At 28.3% G+C, this 26803-nt stretch overlaps 3 protein-coding genes across 5 annotated transcripts; 2 read left to right on the forward strand and 1 right to left on the reverse strand.

Annotated features, from left to right (window-relative positions):
- The first annotated feature begins 139 nt into the window (after positions 1-139).
- Positions 140-1375, forward strand: LOC115723370 (large ribosomal subunit protein cL37 alpha). 3 transcript variants are annotated; one of them, XR_009684450.1, is made up of 4 exons: positions 140-323; positions 446-1019; positions 1100-1177; positions 1256-1375. XR_009684450.1 is itself a non-coding variant. In XM_061103967.1 (2 exons), exons 1-2 carry the CDS (start codon positions 230-232, stop codon positions 811-813), a joined length of 462 nt encoding a protein of 153 aa, XP_060959950.1. In that variant the 5' UTR covers positions 140-229; the 3' UTR covers positions 814-1375. The 3 variants fall into 3 exon arrangements, 1 of the variants encoding a protein (XP_060959950.1); XR_009684449.1 differs by having other exon boundaries at positions 1100-1375; XM_061103967.1 differs by having other exon boundaries at positions 446-1375.
- Positions 1376-6840: 5465 nt separating this feature from the next.
- LOC115722676 (GDSL esterase/lipase At3g48460) lies at positions 6841-8848 on the forward strand. The gene is made up of 2 exons (XM_061103968.1): positions 6841-7599; positions 8311-8848. The coding sequence occupies exons 1-2, from the start codon at positions 6949-6951 to the stop codon at positions 8815-8817; spliced, it is 1158 nt and encodes a 385-aa protein (XP_060959951.1). The 5' UTR covers positions 6841-6948; the 3' UTR covers positions 8818-8848.
- A 15239-nt stretch (positions 8849-24087) lies between these two features.
- LOC115722880 (probable dolichyl pyrophosphate Glc1Man9GlcNAc2 alpha-1,3-glucosyltransferase) lies at positions 24088-26346 on the reverse strand. Its single transcript, XM_030652231.2, has 2 exons — positions 25529-26346; positions 24088-25050 (listed from the first exon to the last, which is right to left on the reverse strand). Exons 1-2 carry the CDS (start codon positions 26261-26263, stop codon positions 24205-24207), a joined length of 1581 nt encoding a protein of 526 aa, XP_030508091.2. The 5' UTR covers positions 26264-26346; the 3' UTR covers positions 24088-24204.
- Between the last annotated feature and the right edge of the window lie 457 nt (positions 26347-26803).

A 26803-nucleotide genomic window follows, 5' to 3' on the forward strand; every position in this document is an offset into this window, starting at 1 on the left:
GTGAAATGAAATAGGCATAGAAATATTAGAAACTGAAAAAGAGGGTATAAATGACAAGAAATCAAAATATAGGGGTAAAAATGAGAGACACAAACTTAAAAAGGTAAATATTCAGAAGTGAAGGACCACATAACAATCTTACAAAAATGAGCTTATCCTAAAAGTAAGAAAACCAACAAAACCATACAAATTCCATTTCACTCCATTCGGCTAAGGTAACAGAGCAACAATGGCTGCTCTCATCGTCTCCTCTTCTTCTCTCAATTCACCTCTCCTTTCTTCCTCCTCATATTCCTCTTCGGTAACCTCCTCCATTCCCACTTGTAAGTTCAATTTCATTTCAATTGATTGATTTTATTAATGTTTAAATTATCAGAGAACAAATGGCCACTCAGGCTTTTCATCAAACACTTAGACGTAATGTAATTTTGATTTGTTTTTTCAGTTTCGAGGCTTCAAATTAAACCCATTGATTTGCACCAAAAATGTATGATGTACGGAGGAGTTGGAGTTCAAAATGAAATGCCTATGGTGATGAAAAGGGGGGGTTTTGTAGTGGTGAAAGTTTCTTCTGAAACTACTGATGGAAGTGGTGAAACTGAAAGTAGTAATGAGTCAGAAAGCAAAGAGGTTCAAGTTTCAGTTGATAAACTTCCATTGGAGTCAAAGCTTCAGGAGAGAATGGAACAGAAGCTGAAGATGAAATTGGCTAAGAAAATCAGGCTTAGAAGAAAACGTCTTGTTCGGAAGAGAAAACTGAGGAAGAAGGGGAAATGGCCTCCTTCAAAGATGAAGAAGCTTAAGAATGTTTGACCAAAACATGTGTTTTCCAATTTAGATAAACAATTCAAATTTAGTGTGTTTTATTCTATTTAAATCAATGTAGCAATTATGTTTTCCAAAACTCATTCCCATTTTCCCATTCAATCTTTAATCTGTTTGTTTCTATGAGAATCCCTTTCTTTTTCCTCTCACCAAACACCTTTTCAACCTCACATTCCAAAGTCCATCGCTTTCTGGTAATTTTTCCATCTTTTTCAATTTTGCTTTCTCAATACTGCTTTTTTGTTTTCAAAACTCATATGGGTTTTTTTTGCAGATTTCGGTTTTCTAATCGAGGAGTGCTTTCTTGGCTTTCAATTCTTGTCTTTTGGATCCCTTGCACGAACTTTCATCGGTGAGACTGTAGTTTCTTGTGTTGTTTAATACCCTCTTTATTTTAGTAGTTTGTTTCTTATGTTGTTTCATTTTACAGATATCACACAAATCTTATGTTTTGGATTTTGTATCCCTTTTGTTTGACTGTGTTTTTTTGTTCTGTGTGTATGCTTGCATTTGTTTTCATGGTGAATTCTACTTTAGTTTTTGTTTAAAATGATGCTTGTGTGTTCACCAATTGGATCCTGCTGTGTTTCTCTATCTCCATATAAGAATTGCATGGAAGCTTTGGAATTGGATTCTTATTAATTGTATGCAAAAGTGTACAAACGAATATGTTGAATTGAGCTTCAAACACTTTAATCGTGTAGATAATAAGGAGAGAGAGAGAGAGAGGAGGTATTCATATAGTCTTCTCTCTCTATTATATTTTTTTGTTAATATTGTTGCTTCATATTTCAAAATGAAGGTTTCCCATCCTATATTTTTCATCACTAAACAATGAGTGTCAGATTTTAATTGACTCTTTTTTTGATAGATTTAATCACACTAAACACTAAAGTAACATTTATTCAATTACTAAAAGCTACGGCTTGATAGCTACTAGTCTAATATAAATTTCACAAATGTGACAGTCAGTAGTCCCGTGATCCGTAAGGGGAAATACCGGGTAAGCTGTACAATCTCACACCGCCTGAGTAAGGTCAAGTGGGATGATTCTAAGACTGTGTAGGTATGGGACTACACAGTTGAATAGAGCTTAAATGGATTGATTGGTACTATCTATATCAACAAGGTGCATCTTGTTTTTCGGTAGCCCATCTCAAAAGAACTCCACAGTTAAGCGTGCTTGACTTGGTACTAGGTGTAATATAACTGACTCATACATAGTTAAATTCTTAATTTTAAAGATTTTTGCTTTTGTTTGATATGTTCAACTAAGATCATAAATGATGGATGTAAAAGTGTTAGGTGTTGATGGGTTTGCAAGCAGCAAATAAATGAAGTTCAACTCAAGTAGACCACATTGACACTGCATTTGCCTTCCTCTTTCAATATATGAATAACTCTTTGATACTTCTAAAGACCTCCCTACCTTTTCTTTAATACAACAAACAAAATGTTTTCTTCTTTAGTTGCTCTCTGGCCAAAAGACTATGTTGATTGGATTTTGATTAATTTCCAAGTGAGATTTAGTAAATTTTAAACATCTGTGTTATATGAGCTTACATTCTATAATTTGATAAGGGATGAATAATTAGTCTTTTTGTCCTCTGAATTTTTTATACTACTAAGTTGTGTTTCCTCTAGTATACACGACTTGTTAATAATATCCATCAAAATATAAATTTTACAATAATGTAGTTTTTCTATCACTTTTTATTTAATTTTATCGTGAAATAAGTGAAGTGATAAATGATAGTTAATAAATAGATGCAAATTGAATATTGATCATTCTTTTTACGTTAATCATTAAATTAAAAAAGGTTAAATGTATTTATTTTGCATTTATTTTTCAATTACAATTTATTACGTCACTTGTTTCACGATAAAAGTGAATAAATATAATAAAAGAACTACGTTACTGTAAAAATTATATTTCTTTGAGTATTATTAACGAGTTGTTTACTATAAAGAGTGTAACTTGATAATGTAAAAAGTTGAGAGAGCGAAAATGTTAATAATTCTTTTAATAATCTACCACAAAATTAAATGAATTACTAAAATAAGACACTATATTCTATTTAAATTATTATACATAGAAGGAGAATTTTAAAAAAATACGTTTGTTTACGTTTTGTTTATAATTTTATAATCTAAAATTTTTATTTATAAAAATACGTTTGTAAAATTTTAAAATTATAAAAATACACTTTCTCAACATAACGTAAGAAAACAACAAAAAAATTATCTCGCGACAATTATAAATAAATTATAAAATAACCTCACAGCAACTGAAAAACCGTTTATTATTTTTGTTGAAGATATATTTTCGTAAATAAAAAAATTCAAAACGTAAAAATAAAAATTTTTACGATTTATTTTGTAATTTTTTTTGATATATTATGTAAATTTTTCTATATAGAATACTTCAAAACTAAAAATATTAAATCATAATAAACTACACCAATCAAGCCACTTTCCATTTATAAAATAAAATATATTACATTCCATGTATAAATTTAATATATTAAGTAAATCATATATGTTGAAAAAAAGTAAATCACATTAATATACATGATATTAACCATCACCATAGTTTGTGGTTATGGAGTCGGATTCGCTGCTGCTGGTACAAGCCGTGCAACTGAAGAAGAGGGTGTTGTCTCCGGTGGGGCTTTTAATTACGGATTGTGTTGCTCTTATGCAGTCCTCTTTTTTATTTTCTATTTCAATTAATTTTGTTAAACGGTCCAGGAACCAAGTGGTTAACTTTTTAGCTCGTTCTTTTGGTTCCATTCCTGGCTGTGTTTTCCGCGGGGGTTATGTCCCTGTTAGTTTGGAAGCTATCTTGGTAGCTGATTTGATTTAATAAAAGTTAATTTTTTGGTTAAAAAAAAACCATCACCATAGTAAAATCTATTTTTTTTTTTTCTTGAGTGTAAAAAAAGAATTAGCTTTGCAAAATTATTTTACGAATACAATGTATAAAATAATAAAAAAAATATTAAGTACTTCGGCAACACAATTGAAATTGAAAATATTTCCACATTAAACAAATATGTTTATTTGATATGTGCATGACATGATTTTATACTGATAATAAACCAATTTTTTTAAACAAATCTTAATCAATTTCATTAGCAATCAACCACTAAAATGACCCTTTATTGGGAACAATCTCAATGAAAAAGACGATCAAATGAAAAACATAAATAGCTAGTTAACCAATGAGCTGTTTTGTTCCCCGAGAGTTTAACAAAAGAAATAACAACATTAGAAACACAAAGGGTTTGAAGCAAATATTTCTAATCCAAACCGATAAAATCAAAAGGAGGAAAGTAAATTCACTGAATTGGACAAAGCTTGCACAGACCAATAGTCAGATTCAACAAAGACAACAACAGTCTTATAAATAGACTCAGGATCAAGGATAATAAACTGCCAAAATTTATCACACCAAAAATATAAACCCAAGGAATATATTTGAGATTTTTATTCATATCATAGGAAAATCAAACCAACACAAAAAATCAAAAAAAATAAATTAAACAAAATCGGTTTTTTTTTTTTCAATAATTGTAATAAACATTAAAAAAAACAAAAATAAATTATGATAAATATTGTACCTATAATTATACACATAAAAAAACATATTGTTTCCACTTGTTTACCAAATAAATAATAATAAAAAAACCTGAGCTAATAACACAAATCATTATAAATAAATAAACTTGTTTATAGAAAACTAAGTTACCTATAATTAAATTCAATTAAAAAAATAATCAAAACTATTTATAAACACAAAACGGTGTAATAATATATCTTATAAACACAAAACAACCTAAAATTCAACGCATTAAAAATAAATAAAATTCTTTATAATCAAAGTATGTCAAATATAAATAGATATAAATAAATAATATGGTACATTTATACGTACGGTGTACTAACATAAAATTAAAACTCATACAAACTTACCAAATTCACTAGATTGTTATGGTGAGAAGAGTTTAGAAGAGAAATATTTTTGATTAATATGCTCAATTTAAATTGTTTGTATTTGTAATTTGATTCTTCTTGGTACATTCTATTTGTTTTTCTCTATAGATCTACATATCTAAAATAAGAACAACATTAACTAGTTTTTTTATGGTACAGAAAACATATAATGATCTACACGTCTGTCATGTAGGATACAAGCACTGGGAAAATAGAAAAAAAAATTCCTTAAACTTGACAATAACATCTTTATAGTGCTAATAATAGCTTGACACCCAACTAAAGCCCCAACTACTGAGTGAAAAGAGCAGCGTCAACATTTATTTTGATACAAATTAACATCTAGTTTGATTCATTGGTAGCAAAGTAACCAAAGAAGACCCTAAATTTCTGATCAAAGAACTCCATTTTTATATGAGCATTATTATTAAGCACTATAATGTTTAGCACCAGTAACTCAGTAAGAGATGACGCCTTATAAATAGCTAGCAGTCTCTATAAATATTAGTAAAATAAGTGGAATCCGATATTAAACTGCACCAATATTAATATGACATCTCGTATAAATGTATGAAGCATCATAGATGCCCTTTATCATTTTTCTTTTTCTATTCCAAATAGTATCAATCCAAGCTTTCCACAAAGCCAAACATAGCATCATCCCTTCCAAAAATTTATCCTCTGAGGCAATTAGACAACTTCTTATTCTACTTAAGTAAACAACGAGTTACAACTAACTAACCGTACAAACTACCAAAATGTCAATGAGAAAAATTCAATAAAAAATTACTCTTAGCATTAAGTACAAAGTAGGAGAGGCCTAGGTAGTGATGATGTACAAGATTTTGTATGGATGCCTCTTCTTAACAACTTTGATACAAAAGTAGTGATGAAAAATAGAAAAACGCAAAAGATATAAAATATTTATTAAAACAATATAAAATAATAATGCAAAAGATAAATATAAAATTTATAATAATAATAATAATAATAAAAATAATAATAATAATGCAAGTCATTACAAATGAACATGTTAATTAAAATTTAATAATAAAATATTAAAAATGACATAATAGTAAATATAAAAGTATATCAATTATATTGTGATGCAAATTTTGCATCGTAATACAAATTTGAATAATTTTTTGTTTATATTATTTAATGATTAAAATATGTATGATTTCATATAAATATTTTTTCAAAATGTGTAAGTTTTTAAAATTATCTTTTTTGTATATTTTTTTAAAAATTATATTGTTTTTGTTGTACACTTATAAGAAAAATAATACGGTTAATACTATTTTGAACTCTGTATTTTGTAAAAGTTACCGATTGAACCATCTATTTTGTAAAATAACAAACAAGACTCTGTATTTTCATAAATAGTACAAAATAGTACTCTTAGCTCAATTTTCGATAATTTTTTTTTAATATAACTAACTTGAAGATAGTTTGTATCACGAAAATACGCAAAAAAAAAAAAATATACTCAATTTTATCATTAAGTTATTATTTACTTTTTATTTTAACAAAAAAAATCAATTCAAACAATTGCATAATAGATCTCATACAATGAAAATTACTTGGAATATAGCTTGGTCTGTATCATCAAGTCCCCACAAATAGGCTTTAACAAAAACAATCAATGTGTCATCTAGGTGTCGTCGCATTAATAAATACCATTTTTAATTCAATTTTTATAATAGTATTTTCATATTTAGTTTTAAAATAACTTTCAATGGTTGGGCAAAACATTTTCTTTTTCTTTTATTAAACTTAAAAACCAAATATAAGTTATCATACACACATTGCTTTTCATTTTGTTTTATCATCATAGGAGGAAAACAAGAGGGGAGCTATTTGTTGCACACCTATATATGAACCCAATACCTAACAAAAATAAAAGTAATTTCTAATTTTGTGCTTAAAACAAAACCAAAAAACAAAAAACATAACAAAGACAACATATATCTTACTATTAATATGTTATGTTCTTTCTATCTCAATGCAGTTAATTAAATGTGCTCCTATTTAATCAAGATTGTAATTAATTAACACCACATTCTCAATACTTTCACAAAAGGAAAAAAAAAAGCCCCTCATACATTGCTACACATATTTTCTAAAATGTCTACATGTAATATGTTGAAGTTTCCAATTATGACTATGATCATCTCAATAGTCACCATCTTGATCCTATCATTTCCATCCTCCATTGCAATAACCAAAACAAACCCACATCCCTTTAAGAAAATCTATGCCTTTGGTGACTCTTTTACAGACACAGGCAACACCAAGTCAGTTTCTGGACCAAGTGGCTTTAATCATGGCTCCGACCCTCCATATGGAATGACCTTTTTTCACCATCCAACAAATCGATACTCAGATGGACGGTTGGTGATTGATTTTGTGGCAGAATCACTTTCATTGCCTTACTTGCCTCCTTATAGATATGTTAAGGGAAATTCAGCTAATGGGGTCAACTTTGCTGTGGCTAGTTCCACTGCTATAGACCATGAGTTCTTTGTTAAGAACAATCTTACTCTTGATATTACTCTTCAGTCTATTCAAACTCAACTTCAATGGTTCGATAAGTATTTGGAAGAAAATGTTGGGTGTAAAGCTCAGGATGTGAATTGCAAAGTTGGTGATTTTCATGATGCATTGTTTTGGGTTGGTGAGATTGGTGCCAATGATTATGCTTACACTATTGGATCCACTGTTTCTGGTGACACTATTCGAAAGTTGGCCATGAATAGCTATACTCAATTTTTAACGGTAAGATTTACAAAAGTAGATACATGTACTTATAATATTACGACCTTAGCACCTCTAGACTTGTTCTCTTGCGATTAGCTAGCAATACTCTTTAAAAGTTATTATATTAAACTATATGAGACTCGATACTTAATTGGACCAATGGTGATAATTACACATAAGAGGATGCTAGACACCAATAGTGTTTTTTAGCATTTCTCTTTCACAAATGTGTAGAATAAATTTAGAATGTCATTTCGCATATAATTATCAAAACCATCGGGAGTTTTGAGTTTTGTAATTTAGTAGATATAATTTTGTTATTGTTTTGGCAAAGAAACATAGTTAATATTGGAATATATGGTTAAGATTGTACCCAAGGCTGCCTTGATCATCAATGGCCCCTAGATTTTTTTTTTTTTTTTGTTCGGTTGTATCTATAGTTGAGTTTGAGTATTATTGGCCTATGTTACCAGATTTTACAAAACTACTATTGTTTTTACTACATAGTATAAAATTTTGAACTATAAGCTTGGGTGGGCTATAGGGATGGGTCTAACCTGTTTTAGTCCAGGACCATACCTCAGTTGTACCTTAATAATCATACTTTACTATAGATTTTTCCCAATTTTAGTCTCAAGCATACAACACCTTTATGTTCACCCATATGACTATACATACTCTAGACCATTCAATACTCTTATTTGATGTATAATTTATTGGTTTTTGCAGTCATTGTTAAAAAAAGGTGCAAAGTATGTTGTAGTTCAAGGTTTTCCAATGACAGGATGCTTACCTTTGGCAATGACATTAGCTGCTGAAGATGACAGAGACAACATAGGTTGTGTGAAGAGTGTCAACAACCAAAGTTATACTCACAACCTAGCCATCTTAAACTTGGTCAAATCTCTTAGAAGACAATTTCCCAAAGCTATCATAACATATGCTGATTATTGGACCTCATATCTAACAGTTATGCAAAGTCCAACCAAATTTGGTATCAAGGAGACTTTTAAAGCATGTTGTGGCATGGGTGGTGAACCCTATAATATTGATGTGTTTTCCTTTTGTGGGGCACCTTCTACCAAAGCTTGCCTAAACCCATCTCAATATGTGAATTGGGATGGAGTTTACCTTACTGAAGCTATGTATAAAGTGGTCTCTAATATGTTCCTTAAAGGGTCACTTATGAATCCTCCTTTTAGTTTTTTGCTAGACCAAAAACTACACCGAGGATAAAAATGTCGCGGTTTATTGTATTAATTGTTAGACCGCATGATGTGAAAAATGTACAAAATTTACACAAAAAAAATGAGCAACTATTATATTCAGCACAATTTTGCAATTGTTGTCTTCTAATGAAGTGAAAATCATTAATTTGCTTCTTCTTCTTCTTCCTATTGTTTTCGAAGAGAAAAGAAAAGGTAGTAAATAATGAATATTAGTATTTTTCTTCCTCTGCTTTCACATCTTGCAGAGCTAATATATCAGCGTTTAGCTCTCTCAAAACTTCAAGCACAATCCTCTTGCTTCTGTACGGATGATCATCTCCTTCTCCACTGTAGTCTATACAGCCGGAAAAGCTCATACTCGATCTCAATGGAGCTTTTCCTCTGAGAAATCTAGAAATATAAATAATATGAAATAAGAGTACCTCTTCAACACGAGTTGAGTCGAGTTGACGATCTTCAACTCGGTCATTGAGCTTGTCGAAGAACCTGAAGCAATTGCGATGAAAATCTTGGCAATTTCAACATTATATGTTGGATTAATAGTTTGATTGGAAAGCTGAAATTACATTTATTAATAAGAATCAAAAATGATTGTTGAGGGTGAAGAATAACCTTTAACTATTTATCTCATATCGTAGTCTCACTTTTAATTTATTTTTATTTTTATTTATGTTATTTTATTCTAATACCAAAACCCATTTTTTCTAATTCTAGTCATTAATTTTTGAATAATAAATTGAGAATAGTCCTCGTGGAATCGACCTGTATTTACTATTATACTGAAGTAATTGGTAATATAGAAATACAAATTAGTAAATTTGTTGTGGTAGACGACACACATTAGGCGAGGTGGGGATTGCTCCCCCAACCTCATAACCGCTTCTTAAATTCATCATATACCCGCCCCAATCCGTGTTTAAATTAAAGTAGGGATGGGTTGGGTGGGGATTATTTGGCGAGAGAATATTTCCCATCAGTTACCCATTCATATATATATATGAGCATTTAAACTCGTATTTGCCCTCGAAATTCGACCCCTACCCCTACCCTATTAAAGGTGGGTACCTGCGGTATTCGAATCCGCGGGTACCCTATTGTTATTAGACCTTAATGCCACAATTTATAAATAGTTAGTGGCTAGACATGTTTTGTAGTTGTTTATATTGTTAATTATAGATGCTATTACAAATTATTTCTCAATCTTTGTTTTTGAAAATATATGTTGTAATATTTATTAATTATTGTTTTATAGCAGTGTTCGTCACATTTATAACATATTATTCCTATAGAATTTTGAAAAATTTAGAATACTTTCTATCAGATAGGAAGGGTTGTTGCACAAAATGTACTTCTAAGTAATTGCTCCCTAGATCCTATATCTATCTATATGAAGAAGAAATCATGTAACGAAAGGGATTCTTATTTGTACAAATGGTACTTAGAACTTAGAACGAGCATGAAGGAATTAACGATACTTCTTTATCTTTTGAGTTGTTCTGCCGAATCGGTCGCTCAAGACCTTTGGTCTCTACCCGAACTCGATGAAAAAATGGGATCACTTCTTATGGACTCGAAAACGAGTTTGAAATTTTATAAGCATGCTGAATAAATTAAAATATTAGGAACTATATTTTTGAAAACATATTTAAATTTTTTTAAGCATGCTTGGTAAATTATTTAGAAATTTTCAAAACTACTATAACTATAATTAACGAATATTGTCATATAATTTTTTTGAAAAAATATATATTTCGATATGTATTTTCAAACACATAAATTGAAAAAGATGTTGTAATTAACTTTCCTCTATTACTTATTAATTTCAAAGATCAGATTTAATATTTATAGATTTTCGATATGATACATACTCTTAAACATCACTAGTGTTATTTAATGATGTTTTCTTTCTTTTTTCTTTATTAAAAAAAATCATAATTTCAATGACATACACATAATATATATGTTCATTTTTGAAAATAAATACTACTCAATTTTGAAGTATAACATATATATATATTTATATACTAGCAAAAACTACGTGCGAGGCACGTATACTAAATTTTATGCTAGTTTTTTTCTATGTTATTTGAAAGTGATACAATAAAAAATTAAAGAAAAAACATTATTAGTTATTAGGTGAGATTATTTGAATAAAGAACAATAAATAATCACGTAAAAATAAAAAATAATTATTTGAATAAAGAATTCAATATACACATTTATATATATGAATCTCATTAATCAAAAAGAATTATTAAATATATGAACAATAATCTGTCACGCTATATGTTTCCCAATAAAGAAATCCACCTCCTCATAGTCAAAAATAAACAATATATGTAATACAGATCTTTGTAATGAAGTACCTAAAAGAAACAAAACTTCAGTTAGCATAATCGGAAAAGGTTTAAGTGAACTAAATAATGACTAAGAAGATCTAAATTACAAAATGAAAATAACATGTCTATATGAGTATGTATATGAGCATAATTGATCTAAGAGAAAATAAATAAACTTATAAACATATAAATATACTTAATATTAATTTTGACAAAGAAACAATTCAATTATAAACAATTCTAAATATCAGCTTGACAATTTCAACACACTAATTACTCATTAAATAACCATAATGTATACATCATAATATACTTAATTTTGTGGTTACAACTTACAAGAATTCTTGACAAGGTTGTTGAATAGTAAACCAATATAAAACTTGTTTTACTCTGTTGAATAATATGAAAGATAATTCATTTTTTCACCATGTTTAAAAATAAATACAAATTTGATGAGCATATTACTTTTTTTTAATTGAGAGTCTCATAGTATCAAATCCCGGGTTGTTTTTTTTTTTTTTAAATGTGTTGTGATTCTCGAATATTTAGCACGAAATATCAGTTCAAATATTAATAGAATTTGTTTTATTATTATTTTATTATATATAAATAATATTTTATTATTTTATTAAATAAAAATTAAAAGTCACTCAAATATCAGTTCAAATATTAATGGAATTTGTTTTATTATTATTTTATTATATATAAATAATATTTTATTATTTTATTAAATAAAAATTAAAAGTCACCCATAAATTTCTCAAAAAACAAGAATTTTAGTTATATAGGCACACTTTATATAGAATAGATATCTGTGTTACAATGTGATAAATTGAATTATAATTATTATTTATTTAAATAATTTTATACATATTATTCAATAAAAATAAAAAATAAATGGGTTGATTTTTTTTTTTTTAATTTTGTATTTTTTATTAGATCTATTATATATATTTGGTCTCTAGTCATATGTATACAATAAAATAATCCTTAAAAGATAAATTGAATATGCATTTGTTTATATATTTCAAACAAAAATAATAAAAAAAAATGTTTCAGTACAATGAATAAAAGGGATACAATTATGTTCTCTCTTAAACACTATTGATGGATTAAGGAACAAGGAAGATAATGACGATGTTGGCGACGATGGAGTAATTAAACAGATGTAATGCATATCAATTTGCAATTTCTCGTAGATATACTCCAACGTAATGCATCCTTTTTTATGATACTCTTTTAGCTCCATAACAATTAATCTTATTATAGTCATAAACTTTGCTAAGAATTCTTTACAGTATTCTTTGCCTAAGCAAGGTATTCAATAATCTTTGGAATAAAGAGTACCTCACTCATCAAAATCGAGTATGTAAGCTTGATTACATCTCGCGAACAACCTACCGCCTAATGATTCAATAATATAATTAATAGCTTGAGAGAGTTAATTTCATAACAAAAAAGTGATCATTCCGGCTTAGAATGAAGACTTTTGTTGGTTTCATCTGTTAAAGTTTTTGTTATTTCCTCTTACATATTTTCTAGAGAGAAAAGAACTTATTGATAAATTAAAATTAAAAATGTGTTAAAATTATTAATTGAATTTAAATAAATATATTAATATAATTTATAAGTAAAAAAATGTATAATCATCTATGCATTTATCATGTGGGATACAGGATAAAAAAACTAGAAAAAACAAAGCCAAAAGTAAGTTATGATCATCACATTCAATAACCTCCTAGCTTTGAAAAAAAAAAACAATAACCTCCTAGTAATGAATTTGATTAATTCAATCGCCATTAAAAAGTTACAAGTTCAATTAAATAATTAGTGGAAATATTAAGTTAAATAATTTAATACTTTTTAAAAAGAGCATTGTTATTTAGGGATGTAAACGTGCGAGACGGGGCGGGAATCGCTCCCCTATCCTCATACCAATTTTTTAAATTCACCTCATACCCACCTCGATACCCGTTTAAATTAAAGCGGGGATGAGCTGGGTGAGAATCACCCGACGGGAGAATGATTCCCATCAGTTACCCATTACATATATATTTTTGAAAATAATTGATGTTTCAAAGAGAATTAAAAAATCCATAAAAACTCGTTAAACCAACAAACATAAGTAGAATAGTGTGTATAATAAATGAAGTTAGTAAATACAAAATTGGTAATCGAAAATAAATGGTTAAGTTTTTTTTCGAAGTAGTTAAGTGTGATTATTAATATGTATCACTGCAGATATTTTCATGAAAACTGAAATATCTCATTAGTGTAATCAATAAAAAGCCTAAAGTATGAAGTGTTGGGGATTATTTTACCATATCTAGATTTATTACCATGTATGTTGTTTAACATTCTAAACATGAATTTCTAAAATAATAGAATTTAAACACATATAAAGTTCAAGAAATCTTACATTGGTTGCAGCGGAATTAAATGACTCATTCCACTCAGATCTCTAACCTTTGTTCCTTTCTGTCGCAGAATATTATCAAGATTTGAGCCCGATCTCTTTCAGTTGATTAGATTCTTCACAGTCTTACACACTATGATTGAGTACCAAGTTGATATGTGTGGGCATGTACTCTATCACTATAAGGTTCGAATTTGAAGAGAGAAAGAAGAAAGGATTCGAAGATTAGAGATAGAAAGAGAAGGCTCAAATTTGACTGAAGGCTAGTGAGAGCTAAAGCTATCAGTTTTGAGTCTATCATTATCTATTTATAAGAATCCTTTTAGGTTTAGGTTTGAATTATTTGGCATTAAAAACTTTATAAATAAATGGTAAAAAGAAGCTTAAGTGACCGACCATAGGATGTGGGCCCTCCACTTACAATTTTGCCATTTTTCAACTATTTATTCTATTCTTTCACAAATACCATATTTTCCAATTCAACTACTTAAATGCCAAAACTATTTATTTAATAATTAAAATTAATTATCAAATAAAATTACCATTTAATATATTTATTAATCAGACTTAATAAAGTCTCTTAATTAATAAATAAACCCTAAAATCTCTTTTATTCACAATTTAGCCCTAACTTAGTGAAAATTCATAAATAAGACATAGCCTAATTTTAGAATTATAATTGATTAATTAAAATCAATTAACTGAGTCTTACAAGCAGTATTATCTCAACTAGTATGGGGACCATGAGCTACTATAGAATTGGAATTGCACTCTCAATTATATAGAACGCTCTATATATATGTTCCACGATATAGATCGCTATGAAAATTTAACCATCGTTCTAATTTCAATAATCAAAGATCCTTTATAGATGATTTACATCAAGCAGGGACAAATTTACCGTTTCACTCCTCAATATATTTTATCCTTAAAACACTTAGCTTCCTATAAATGATGTTTCGGTAAACTAATATAATCACCGAAATAAAAGCTCTTCCATTTATCTATATTAACCCAAGCTTGAAGGAAATTATCATTTCACTTCTATGTCCAGATAGAAGCTATAGATTCCATATCTATGTTTAGCGCTCCCACTCAATTGTACTATCATGTTTCCAAGTTGTAAGTGTCACCCGAACCAAATGGTAGGCTTTGACTAACAACTCTAAGAACACAAATAACACTCTTGAGATCAAACCTAACCATGTCAGGATATTAAGATCTTTTGATCTAAGATCAATCAGTGATATTGACTTAGAAAGATACAACGGTAAGATTATAATATCTTTACAAAGATCAATATCGGTCCCAATCTAATGTATACTCCATACATCCGATACTAGCATACTTTGTCAATGTCCTGGAAAGAACATAACACTTATCCAAGGTGTAAGTAAGCTTTATCGTCGACTATCACATCAGTGTAAATCCAGTGCACTGATGAATCATGAGACATTATCTTTTGAAGCATATAATTACCTGCCACTGTGTTGACATATAATTGTGAATAACTATATGTTTTGAATTTAACAGAAATTGTATACATTAAACTATAAACATGAAAACTACATATAAACATAAATGACTCTTAATATTTTATTGACAACAAATCAGATTATATTGAAACGAGTTTTATCTAGGGCATAAAATCTCAACATGAAATTATTTTAATTGTAGTAGTTATGATTTTAAAACTTAATTATATGCATGTATCATATCAGGTGAATATCTATTCTCTCACCCCTGCCCCGATCTCGACTCAGATATGAGCATTTAAACCCGTGTCCGCTCCCGAAATTCGACCCCTACCCCCACCCTATTAAAGACGGGTACTTGCGGATGCCCGAATCCACGAATACAATTGACATCCCTATTGTTATTAGACATTAAGGCCATAATTTAAAATTGTTAGTGGCTATGTATTGTAGTTGTTTATAGTGTTAATTATAGTATGCTATTACAAATTATTTTTCAACCTTTGATTCTTAAAATATATGTTGTAATATTTTTTAATTATTGTTTTATAGCAGTTTTTGTCATATTTAAAACATATTATTTTTATAGAATTTTAAAAAATATTGAATAATTTACTGTGTCGAAAACAAGTTTGAATTTTTTTAAGTATGCTTAGTAAATTAGAATATTAGGAACTATATTTTTGAAAACAAATTTGAAATTTTTTAAGAAAATCTGGTAAATTATTTAAAATTTTTCAAAACTGCTGTAATTATATATAACGAATACTGTTATATAATTTTTTTTTTTTTGAAGAAATATATATTTCAACATGTTTTTTTAAACACAGAAATTGAAAAAGAGGTTATAATTAACACTCCACTTTTACTTTCCACTTTTAGTACTTATTTATTTCAAAGATCAGATTTAATATTTATAGATTTTGGATATGATACACACTCTTAAACATCACTAGTGTTGTTTAACAAATTTTTCTTTTCTCTTTTTAAGAAAGAAAAAATCATAATTTCAATGACATACACATAATATATATATATATGTTCATGTTTTGAATATAAATACTACTCAATTTTATAATATATATATATATTTGTTACAATGTGATAAATTGAATTATAATTATTTATTTAAATAATTTTATACATATTATTCAATAAAAATAAAAATTAATGGCAGATTTTTCTTAACTTTGTTTTTTTTTTTATCAGATCTTTTATATATATATATACTAGTAAAAAGTTACGTGCGAGGCACGTATACTAAATTTTATGCTAGGTATTTTTTATTATATTAAAAGGTAATACACTTAAAAATGTTTATCTCATCTTGGTTCAACCCAATTTTATGTTGTTCCCATAGGATTGTGTGTTAGATATGAGCTTAGAAGAATAGTATTCGTTATAATAGGTGCCAGCAATGGCGGTGCTGATGTGAGTTTTATCTTCTGGGAAAAATCTAGCTACTCCGACATTACAATTACACCTAGCCTTTCAAAATGAGCATCATCAAAAATTCAAGGATTATAAATTGAAAAGGATATCTTGTTACTTTTGGTGTGCCCAACAAACTCTCTAACGGATGACATTATATTTCGCATATCCCAAAGCTGTTTAAAAGTAAAGCAATATAGCAAGGGAATAGAAGACTTACTCAAATAAATAATTACTTGAGCAACAAAGGATAACTCGCTAATAGAACACTGAATATTACACCCAAATAAACAAAAAATGAGGAATCGCAGCAGAGAGGCCATGAATCACGGCATAGAAGATGAGGCAATAATTCAATAGCAATATAGGGTTTGAGGGTTTGAGATTTAGAAAAAGAAATTATAAATGATTATCCTAAATAATCACGATTGGTTGCTCATCCTTTTGGGGTTAGTTATTTTATTGAGAATTTTCAGAGATTGTGTTTCCAGTTAGGTTTATACGATTAAAATTTAAAAGTAATATTAATGTATTTAAAAATTAATATTAAAATACATCTTCATAAAAAAAATTATTATTTTTGAATAGAAAATTATTTTAAAAAAAGTTACCCATAAATTTCTCATAAACCCGATTAAAATTTAAAAGTAATATTAATTTATTTAAAAATTATTATTAAAATACATCTTAATAAAAAAAATATATTATTTTTGAATAGAAAATTATTTAAAAAAAAAGTTATCCATGAATTTCTCATAAACGCAAGAATTCAGTTATATAGGCACACTTTATATAGAATAGATATATATATTTGGTCTTTGTATATTACAATAAAATAATTGTAAAAAAAAAATTGAATATGCATTTGTCTATCTATTTCAAATAAAAAATAATAAAAAAAAATGTTTCGCAATAAATAAAAGGTATACAATTAATTATGTTATCTCGAAACATACTAAGACTCAAACACTATTGATGGATTAACATCAAGGGGCAAGGAAGATGATGACGATGTTGGCGACAATGGAGTAGGTAAACACATGTAATGCATATCAATTTGCAATTTCTCGTAGATTTACTCCAACATAACTCCATAACAATTCATTAGCCATAAATTTTGCTAAGAATTCTTTGCAGCAATCTTTGCTTGAGCAAGCTATTCTCTCTTTGGAGTAGAGAGTACTAGACTCATCAAAATCGAGTATATAAGCTTCATTACATCTCACGAACAGCCTATTGCCTAATGAATCAATAATATAATAGTTTGAGACAGTTAATTTCATCACGAAAAAGTGATCATTCTAGCCCAGATCATCAGTTAACGTTTTCGTTATTTCCAGAAAAGAATTTATTGATAAATTAAAATTAAAAATGTGTTAAAATTATTAATTGAATCTAAATAAATATATTAATATAATTTATAAGGGAAAAAATGTATAATGATCCATACGTTTATCATGTGGGATAAAGGATAAAACTAGAGAAAACAAAACCAAAAGTAAGTTATGATCATCACATACAATAAACCTCCTAGCTTTGAAAAAAAAACAATAATCTTTTAGTAATGAATTTGATTAATTAGATTGAGTTGAATAATCATTAAAAAGTTACAAGTTCAATTAAATAATTAGTGGAAATATTAAGTTAAATAAATTTAATACTTTTTAAAAAGAGCATTAAACGGGCGGGGCAGGGATTGCTCTTCTATCTTCATACCCATTTTCTAAATTCACCTCATATCTACCTCGATACCGTTTAAATTAAAGTAGAGATGGGCCAGGTGAGGATTATCCAGCAGGAGAATGATTCCCATCAATTACCCATTACATATATATTTTTGAAAATAAATAATGTCTCAAAGAGAATTTTAAAAAATCATAAAAACTCAGTAAACCAACAAACATAAGTGGAATAGTGTGTATAATAAATGAAGTTAGTAAATACAAAATTGGTAATCGAAAATAAATGATTAAGTTTTTATGAGCATTTAAACCCGTACCCGCCTCCAAAATTCGACTCCTACCCCCACCCTATTAAAGGCGAGTACTTGCGGGTACCTGAATTCGCGGATATAATTGTCATCTTTATAATTATTAGACCTTAATGCCACAATTTAAAAACAGTTAGTGGCTATGTATTGTAGTTGTTTATAGTGTTAATTATAGTATGCCATTACAAATTATTTTTCAACAAAATATATGTTGTAATATTTTTTAATTATTGTTTTATAACAGTGTGCGTCATAGTTACAACATATTATTCTTATAGAATTTTGTAAAATTTAGAATAGTTTACTATGTCGAAAATAAGTTTGAAATTTTTTAAACATGCTTAATAAATTAGAATATTAGGAACTATATTTTTGAAAACAAATTTGAAATTTTTTAAGCATACTTAGTAAATTATTTAGAATTTTTCAAAACTAAGTATATATTACGAATATTGTCATATAATTTTTTTTTGAAAAAATATATATTTCAATATGTTTTTTCAAACACAAAAATTAAAAAAGAGGTTATAATTAACACTCCTCTTTACTTATTAATTTCAAAAATCAGATTTAATATTTATAGATTTTCGATATGATACACTCTTAAACATTGTTATTTAACAATTTTTTCTTTTCTTATTTTTTTTACGAAAAAAAATCATAATTTCAATGACATACACATAATATATAAGTTCATGTTTTGATAATAAATACTACTCAATTTTGAAGTATAACATATATAATATATATTTGTTACAATGTGATAAATTGAATTATAATTATTTATTTAAATAATTTTATACATATTATTCAATAAAAATAAAAATAAATGGCAGATTTCTCTTAACCTTGTGTCTTTATTAGATCTATTATATATATATATATTTGGTCTCCAGTTATATACAATAAAATAATTGTAAAAAAATAATTAAATATGCATTTGTCTATGTATTTCAAACAAAAAAATAATAATAAAAAATATTTTACAATAAATAAAAAAATATACAATTATGTTCTCAGCACTATTCATGGATTAGCATGGAGGAGCAAGGAAGACGATAGCAATGTTGGGGACGATGGAGTAGTTAAACACATATAATGCATATCAATTTGCAACTTCTCGTAAATATACTCCAACGAAATGCATCCTTTTTTGTTATACTCTTCTAGCTCCATAACAATTTCATTAGCCATGAATTTTGATAAAAATTCTTTGCAGCATTCTTTGCCTGCACAAATTATTTTGTTTTCAGAGTAGAGAGTACTAGACTCGTCAAAATTGAGTATGTAAGCTTGATTACATCTCGCGAAGAGTCTACCTCCCAGTGAATCAATAATATAATAGGATGAAATAGTTAATTTCATCACGAAAAAGTGATCATTCCAACCCAAAATGAAAACTTTTGGTTCATCAGTTAAACTTTTCGTGATTTCCTCCCACATATCGTCTAGGGAGAAATGACCTTTCAAATCCTCAAACTTTTCAACACCAAAAAATCCTGTAGTAGACTTTTCAGTGATTATTGAGAGCGGCCTAATGCCAGCTTCCACCAACGTCTCAATATCAAAATGGTTATTTAAAAACCTGTTTTGATGAGAGGTTTTGTTGCATAGTTTCCGCCATTCAGAGGAGCCTTGAATAATTAGAGAGTCTAATTGAAACCTCGTGGGGAGAGAATTAGGGTTGCTAAGAAGCCAATGAGAAACGACTATGGCTATAGCCGAACAAGCACCTTCTCCGGAAACTACATTGTTCATTTGATCAAAGGAAGCAAAAAAGATTGGTACTTCGAGTGTGAGTTTCAGCCGGGCTTCTCTAACTTTTTCATAGCTCACTAATTTTAAACGATTGTCGGACCATGCAAATTTTGGTTCCTGATCAATTATAAACCAACCAATAATTAGTGAATATATTTATTTATTTTTTTTAAAAAAAAGGATGTATTAATTAGAAAATAATATATATAACAAAGTTTTTTGTGCTCTCTCACTTTATTTTTCTTTGAATATATATATAATAAAAAAAAATATTGAAACAAGATCGACCAGAAGTACATTACAAACAGTTATAATTTGGCTTAATCTATATTTACTCTTAGAGGTTGTTTAGTATGATATTATCTTTTTATAGATTGATAATTTCTTACATATTATCATGTTTGAATTTTTCCTATTTTTAAGTGTGGAAAAAATATTACTTTAGAAATAAGATTACTACGCTTTATTATAGAGTAATCTTAAATAAATATTCCTTTCAATCTTAATACCATAATATATTAAATTTTTGTATATAAATTTTCACAACACTTTATCGTATTCCTTTATTTAGCTAAACAATATCCAATTAACAGTAATATAATAATAAGAAAAATTTAAAAGGAAAAAAAATATATATATATTTTCATAAAGTATTGGGTTGCTTGTGCCATTGCATCATCGACCTAAACTTTTTTGTTTTTTTGAAAGAAAACACTTATCTTTTTTTTCTTTTTTATATACATGCCTAAATAGAAAATTTATAACTAAAAGTTTAGATATAAAATTTTTTTGAGAGAAACTTATAAAAATATTAGAATTTTAGTTAAATTTTACAAAAATACTCTATTTTTATAAGGCAACATTATTGAAACACAAAATAAAATAACTGAAAATAACAGTATAAACCATTAAAAAAGTAAAACACAGTATTTTTTAAAAAACTTTGTAAATAATTTTTTTTTTTCCTAAAAAAACTCAATTTTAAACTTTTGCACAAAAGGGCCCTATACCAATTACCATAATAGCAAATTAGCAATATCAAATCGATTAGGTATATTATATATATATCGTTAATTAACTTAAAAGCTAACAACAAAACAAACATGGTCAAAAAAAAAAACATTAAAACAATAAACAAAAACGTTAAAAACTAGATCATGCATATATATATAAATTAAAATGTCAAAAAAGATATTAATTTATTAAAACAATAAACAAATATAGATAAAGAAGATTTAACTTACGAAGAATGAAAGGTGATCATGAGAGGTACTTGAGTTTCCCAACTCCATTGTTTTTGTTTTCTTTGAAGATGAAGAACAATCATCATCATGATCATGATCCTTTGAACTTGAAGGTGATGAACTACGTTGATTTTTCTTCTGATCATCCATTGTTATTATATATTATTATTATTATTGTTTTATATATATATAAGAAGAAGAAACTAATTAAACTAATTATAACCCCGAATTATGTATAATTAATCTCACTCTAATATGATTAATGTACTATACCAGTGATCATATAATAATAATAATAAGGTAAGTAAGTGTTGTTATTTATAGAATTTACAATCCCAATCCTAATGTAAATATATATATATAGAGTGTAAAAGGAGTATTTTATCTTTATTATAAAATATCTGTATTTGAATTTTTATTTATTAACATATATCCGATATAAGCTTTATTTTATTATTATTTTTTTTGAAAAGGAAGCTTTATAATTTATTTTAAATATATCCTTTTTTTTTTTTCTGAAATACAAAATATACGTATTGATATTAAAGAAATTCAAAGTTACAGGTTTTTAAATGTTCTTCGATATTTTATTCATTCAAATTTAAAGTAGTCACTAAACCTGGGCCGATATTAACAAGATATTTAACAAAAAAAAAATATCTTATTAATAATATCGTGTGGTGTGTGAAAAAAAAATATTAGGCCTCGTCACCCTTTTAATTTAATTTGATTTTTCAATGTAAATATTAAAAATATATAATATAATAATTTATATTTACTAACTGTATATAATTTCATTGCTTTATTTATATTTTATATCAACAAAAACGTTAATTATATTATTAATTGGAGAAAAATATTAGTTTTTTTTTCTTTCTTTTAACTAAATTGGTAATTATTCGTAATTTTGATCTCGAGACAGGATGCATGAGAGTCATCTCAACTAGGTTGTTTACATCTTTATTTTGGAATATTTTTGTTTGCTTATTATTATTATTATTATTATTATTATTATTATTATTATTATTATTATTATTATTATTTTAGAAAATACCCAAAACTTTGTTGATGATTAGAATTCAAATTATAAAAAGTACATTGGTGATATTGTTAAAAAAAAAAAAGTACATTGGTGATAATACAATAATGAATTTTATTTTACAACTAACTAACTTCATTTTTTTTTAGATAAAAATGTTATAATAAAACAAAAGTGATAATACGATAGGCATTAAGCGATGAGGCATTTCCTCCAATTAAGAGCAAATAGAGTTTACGGAAAGAGGATACTTTGCTAAAACATGAGCAGCAATATTCGCACATTTATACACATGAAAAATCTGTACTCTAAAGAAATTGGACGAAATATTCCTTAACAAACAATGAAAATCAGAAACAGAAGCTTGTGAAGACAGCAATCCTTTAACCACTAAAAAAGAATTGGTCTCAATATAGTGAACATGTAAGTGTAGATCCTTAAGCCAATGCTGATTGTACATTAAGGCCATTGCTTCCATGACTTCCGATCGAAAATTCCCTTTGAAAGGCATTGACATTGCCGCAATGGTATCGCCATTGTTGTTTCGTAATATGACACCAAAGCCGAAAGTGTGATTAAATTTGTCAAACTGCAGCATCCGTATTCAGTTTCAGCCTACTTGAAGGTGGGTTTAACTAAGGAACATTTTTAGTTGCAGGAGCCGAACCTGGGACAAATGTGGCACCAGCAGATGGTTTGGTAGATTAAGCAGAATGATACTCTTCAAGATAGCTTATTGCAAAGTATAAAAGAACATCATGAGGTTTTGGTTTTGTTCCATGTCTCTCCTTGTTTCTCTCACTCTAAATACTCCATAAAATTGTGGCAAATTGTTCCAATTATAGATCAGACCATGTAACCGAGACATGGAGCAGCACTTCCTTCAGGCTCATTTGTCTTAAAAATATATCACCAAGAGAGAAAGAGGATGATTTCTCTCCCTACTTTCATTAACTCATTTTTCTGTTAGTTAGTTAATACAGTTAACTAACTGCTATGGCTATAAATAGTGAGTTCAGTAGAATGACTAGGTACTTTGATATTCAGTTTCTTAAAACTCCAAGATTGGAGGCTCATGAATCTTTGATATTTTGGTCTACAATCGGAAAAGACTCTTTGTAGTACTTACTAAATTAAATTATTTACATGTAAAAATATTTTACTTGCAACCCAATTTAAAATTTATTTACACATTTCCAACTAAATAAATAAATAATTTGCATATTAATTGAACATTTACATGACACATTTTATATCTATGCTAGTTCATCTTTACTTCAAAAGAGCATCATTTAGGAATACGATGAAGATGGTACTGCAACTTCTCATCTTTCTGAATACATCACTTCTTGTATGTTTCTCAAGAGCCATAATAGTATTAATAGTAAAAAACTTTCCCATAAACTCCTTACTTACAACAATCTGTGCAAAGCAAAATATGTGTCTGTTCGAATTCAAACCCTTGAGACAATCCTCCTCCAAACGAATCAAAAATGTAACAAACATCACGTTATAGATCGATCACGAAGAAGTAATCGTTCCAACCCGCAATGAAATCTATAAAAGTCACCAATTAGGGAAAAAATGATCACCATATTAATAGTAGATGATCATTATTGCTCAAAAAAATTGATCTGAAAAGTATTCACCTAGTTCTAAGTTGACCAATTACATAAATTTGAATAAAATGGAGAATTTGTTACTATGAACCAACACTTGTTACTATCCACTTTAACTGCCAAATCCAAGAGTACACAACTCCTATTGTGCTATATATAGAGATTAACATCAGAGGTATAAAAGGAAACTTGTCACCAAGAACCAAAGGGTGCACAAATTGACCCCAAATTTCAACAATTATAATGCCAATCAAATAGCTTTTCTCAAGTAAGCCAATACTAAACCCTCCCTCCTCCTCCATAGCTAATGTACTAGAACTACTTGTCTTTACTTCCTTCCTTGTTTTCACAGTTCTACCACTTTGATATAGTGCAGAAAATCCTAACCACATCAGTATGGAGTGTAGTAGCAACAATACAACTTTTATTGGGTACTCCTGACTTTCATAGAGAAGTGGGAATAGGGAATAGCAGGACACTATTGATAGAATGAAGTAATGCTTTGCATCATCCATATCCATACTCTGCACTGCTACAATGGCAAGAGGAATAACAAAATGAAGTGAAGCCTTTTCATGCACATGCCAACCGAACAAGAACCCACACATATAGGCGTAAGCTACCCATCTTGTAATCTTCTTTGGCTGTGGATTTCTCCAAACTTGAATTAGACAAGGACATAAAGCAAGGAGAACCATAAGGAAAGTTGTCAATGGAGTGATCCGAGGTAAGACAGCAAAAGGTGAAGAATCCCCAACAACCCCACCAGTGAAAGAAGCTGTAGGTGTTTGAATAATGAAACCAAGTTTTCTAAGAAAGAATGCCAACCCTTTATCTAGTATAATATAAAGCACCCAAAAATTTGGTGCCCAATATGCATGACAAAGTCCCCTACCAAAGGGAAACATGCGGCTGATGACTTGTTGTATCTGCAAACATAGAAAAGAACAAAACTGTAATATCTCAATTGGTACTTGTTTGTTCATGCTCTGTAACATGAAGATTCAAATCAATCCAATATGCATATACATTAAATCATAAAGACCAAGGCAACAAAATAAACATTTTCCAGTGTATTACCAAGCTATAGATAAACGTGGTCACTTTTCATAACATAAGGAAAACAAAGCATACAAAGCAATGATAAATAGGGATAATTGTGACCAAAACTTCGAGTTTATAAGCGGTATAACCTCAATGATTATTTTTAGCAGCATAAGTACTCAATGTTAGAAAAACTATAGATTTCGTCTAATTTGATTGGTACAGCCCTATTTAAGACACTTGTATTGATGAAACTAAACGAAAATCACAGTTTTATAAACATTAGCTACTTTATGCAGCTTACAACCTGAAAACTTTGACTATTTACTCTAAATATTAAACATTACAAGAAGGGATAATTACCTGCCCATAATACAAAAATGGTCCAAATGCTGCTACAAAAACTGCCACAACCACGGTCCCCATAGCCGAAAGCTGCCTAAAACCCCTTAAAAACCCTCTCTTCCAACAATAATGCCTCAACAAGTAGACAAAGTAAACAGGTGCAGCCACAGCAAAGAGATGCTTAAAACATAACAAGACAGCAAAAACAAAACCACCCATCAAATCATTTCCTTCCTCAACATAAGAAAGTGAAATCAATAGAATCCCAATGAGAAACCCATTATACTGAAAATGCAAATGGTCTACAATCATAAGCATTGGGGACCAAATAACCAATACCCATATCGATTTTCGCTTCTTTGAATCCAAATTTCTTGTCAATCTTAAAACCCCATAAACAAGACACAAATCTGATACAATCACAGTAATTCTTTGAAAATAAATTACAGTATTTGAGTTATAGTTCAAACCCTTTTGGAGATCGACAATTTGGGGATCGATGAGTTTGGCGAAGATTGAGAGGAAGCGTTCGAAGTAAGCGAAGAAAGGTGGATAGTCCAGCGTCCAAGGGCTGGTTTCGTCTGAGTACCATTGCGAAATTGGTAGAGAGTTTGTGACAGCGAGCCAATTGCGATGGACCTCAAAGTCTGTGCTGTGGTAGGATGGGATCAGAAGGAGCTTCAGGCAGGTGGCTATGGCGAAGAACCACCAAATCCCTGAAATGGGGTTCCTTTGGTTGCTCTGTTCTTCCATGGACCTAAAGTCTTTATGAAATGGAGATCAAAGGCTCCATTTTTTATATTTTTAGTTTAATATTTCAAGTTAATGTAAAAAATTTACATTTTTTTTTAAGGAAATTTCACAAATTTAATATATGGATACTTTTGAAATTGGATTTTTTTTTTTTTACATTTTTTCACTTTTTTTTTTTTTTGTTTGTGTTTGACAAAGAAGATAAATTTTGATTAAATCATCAAATCCAATGATAACTGACTGATCAAATTACAACTCATCGCTAAATATTGAATATCTAATTATGATCGAATCAGATATTATTTTTGAATATACAATTGGATCGGATCAGATGTTGGATGTGGTGTCTAAAAATCCAATACATCTAACATCCAATCGAACTAATTAGTATTTTCATTTCATTTGAATGAGTAAAGGATCAGATGTTGGATGTGGTGTCTAAAATTTCAATACATCCAACATCCAATCGAACTAAATAGGATTTTCATTTCATTTGAATGATTAATTAGATTTTATATTATTATACGTAAAATATATATA

The sequence above is a fragment of the Cannabis sativa genome, chromosome 9 (assembly GCF_029168945.1).
Source record: "Cannabis sativa cultivar Pink pepper isolate KNU-18-1 chromosome 9, ASM2916894v1, whole genome shotgun sequence".
Taxonomy (NCBI): Eukaryota; Viridiplantae; Streptophyta; class Magnoliopsida; order Rosales; family Cannabaceae; genus Cannabis; species Cannabis sativa.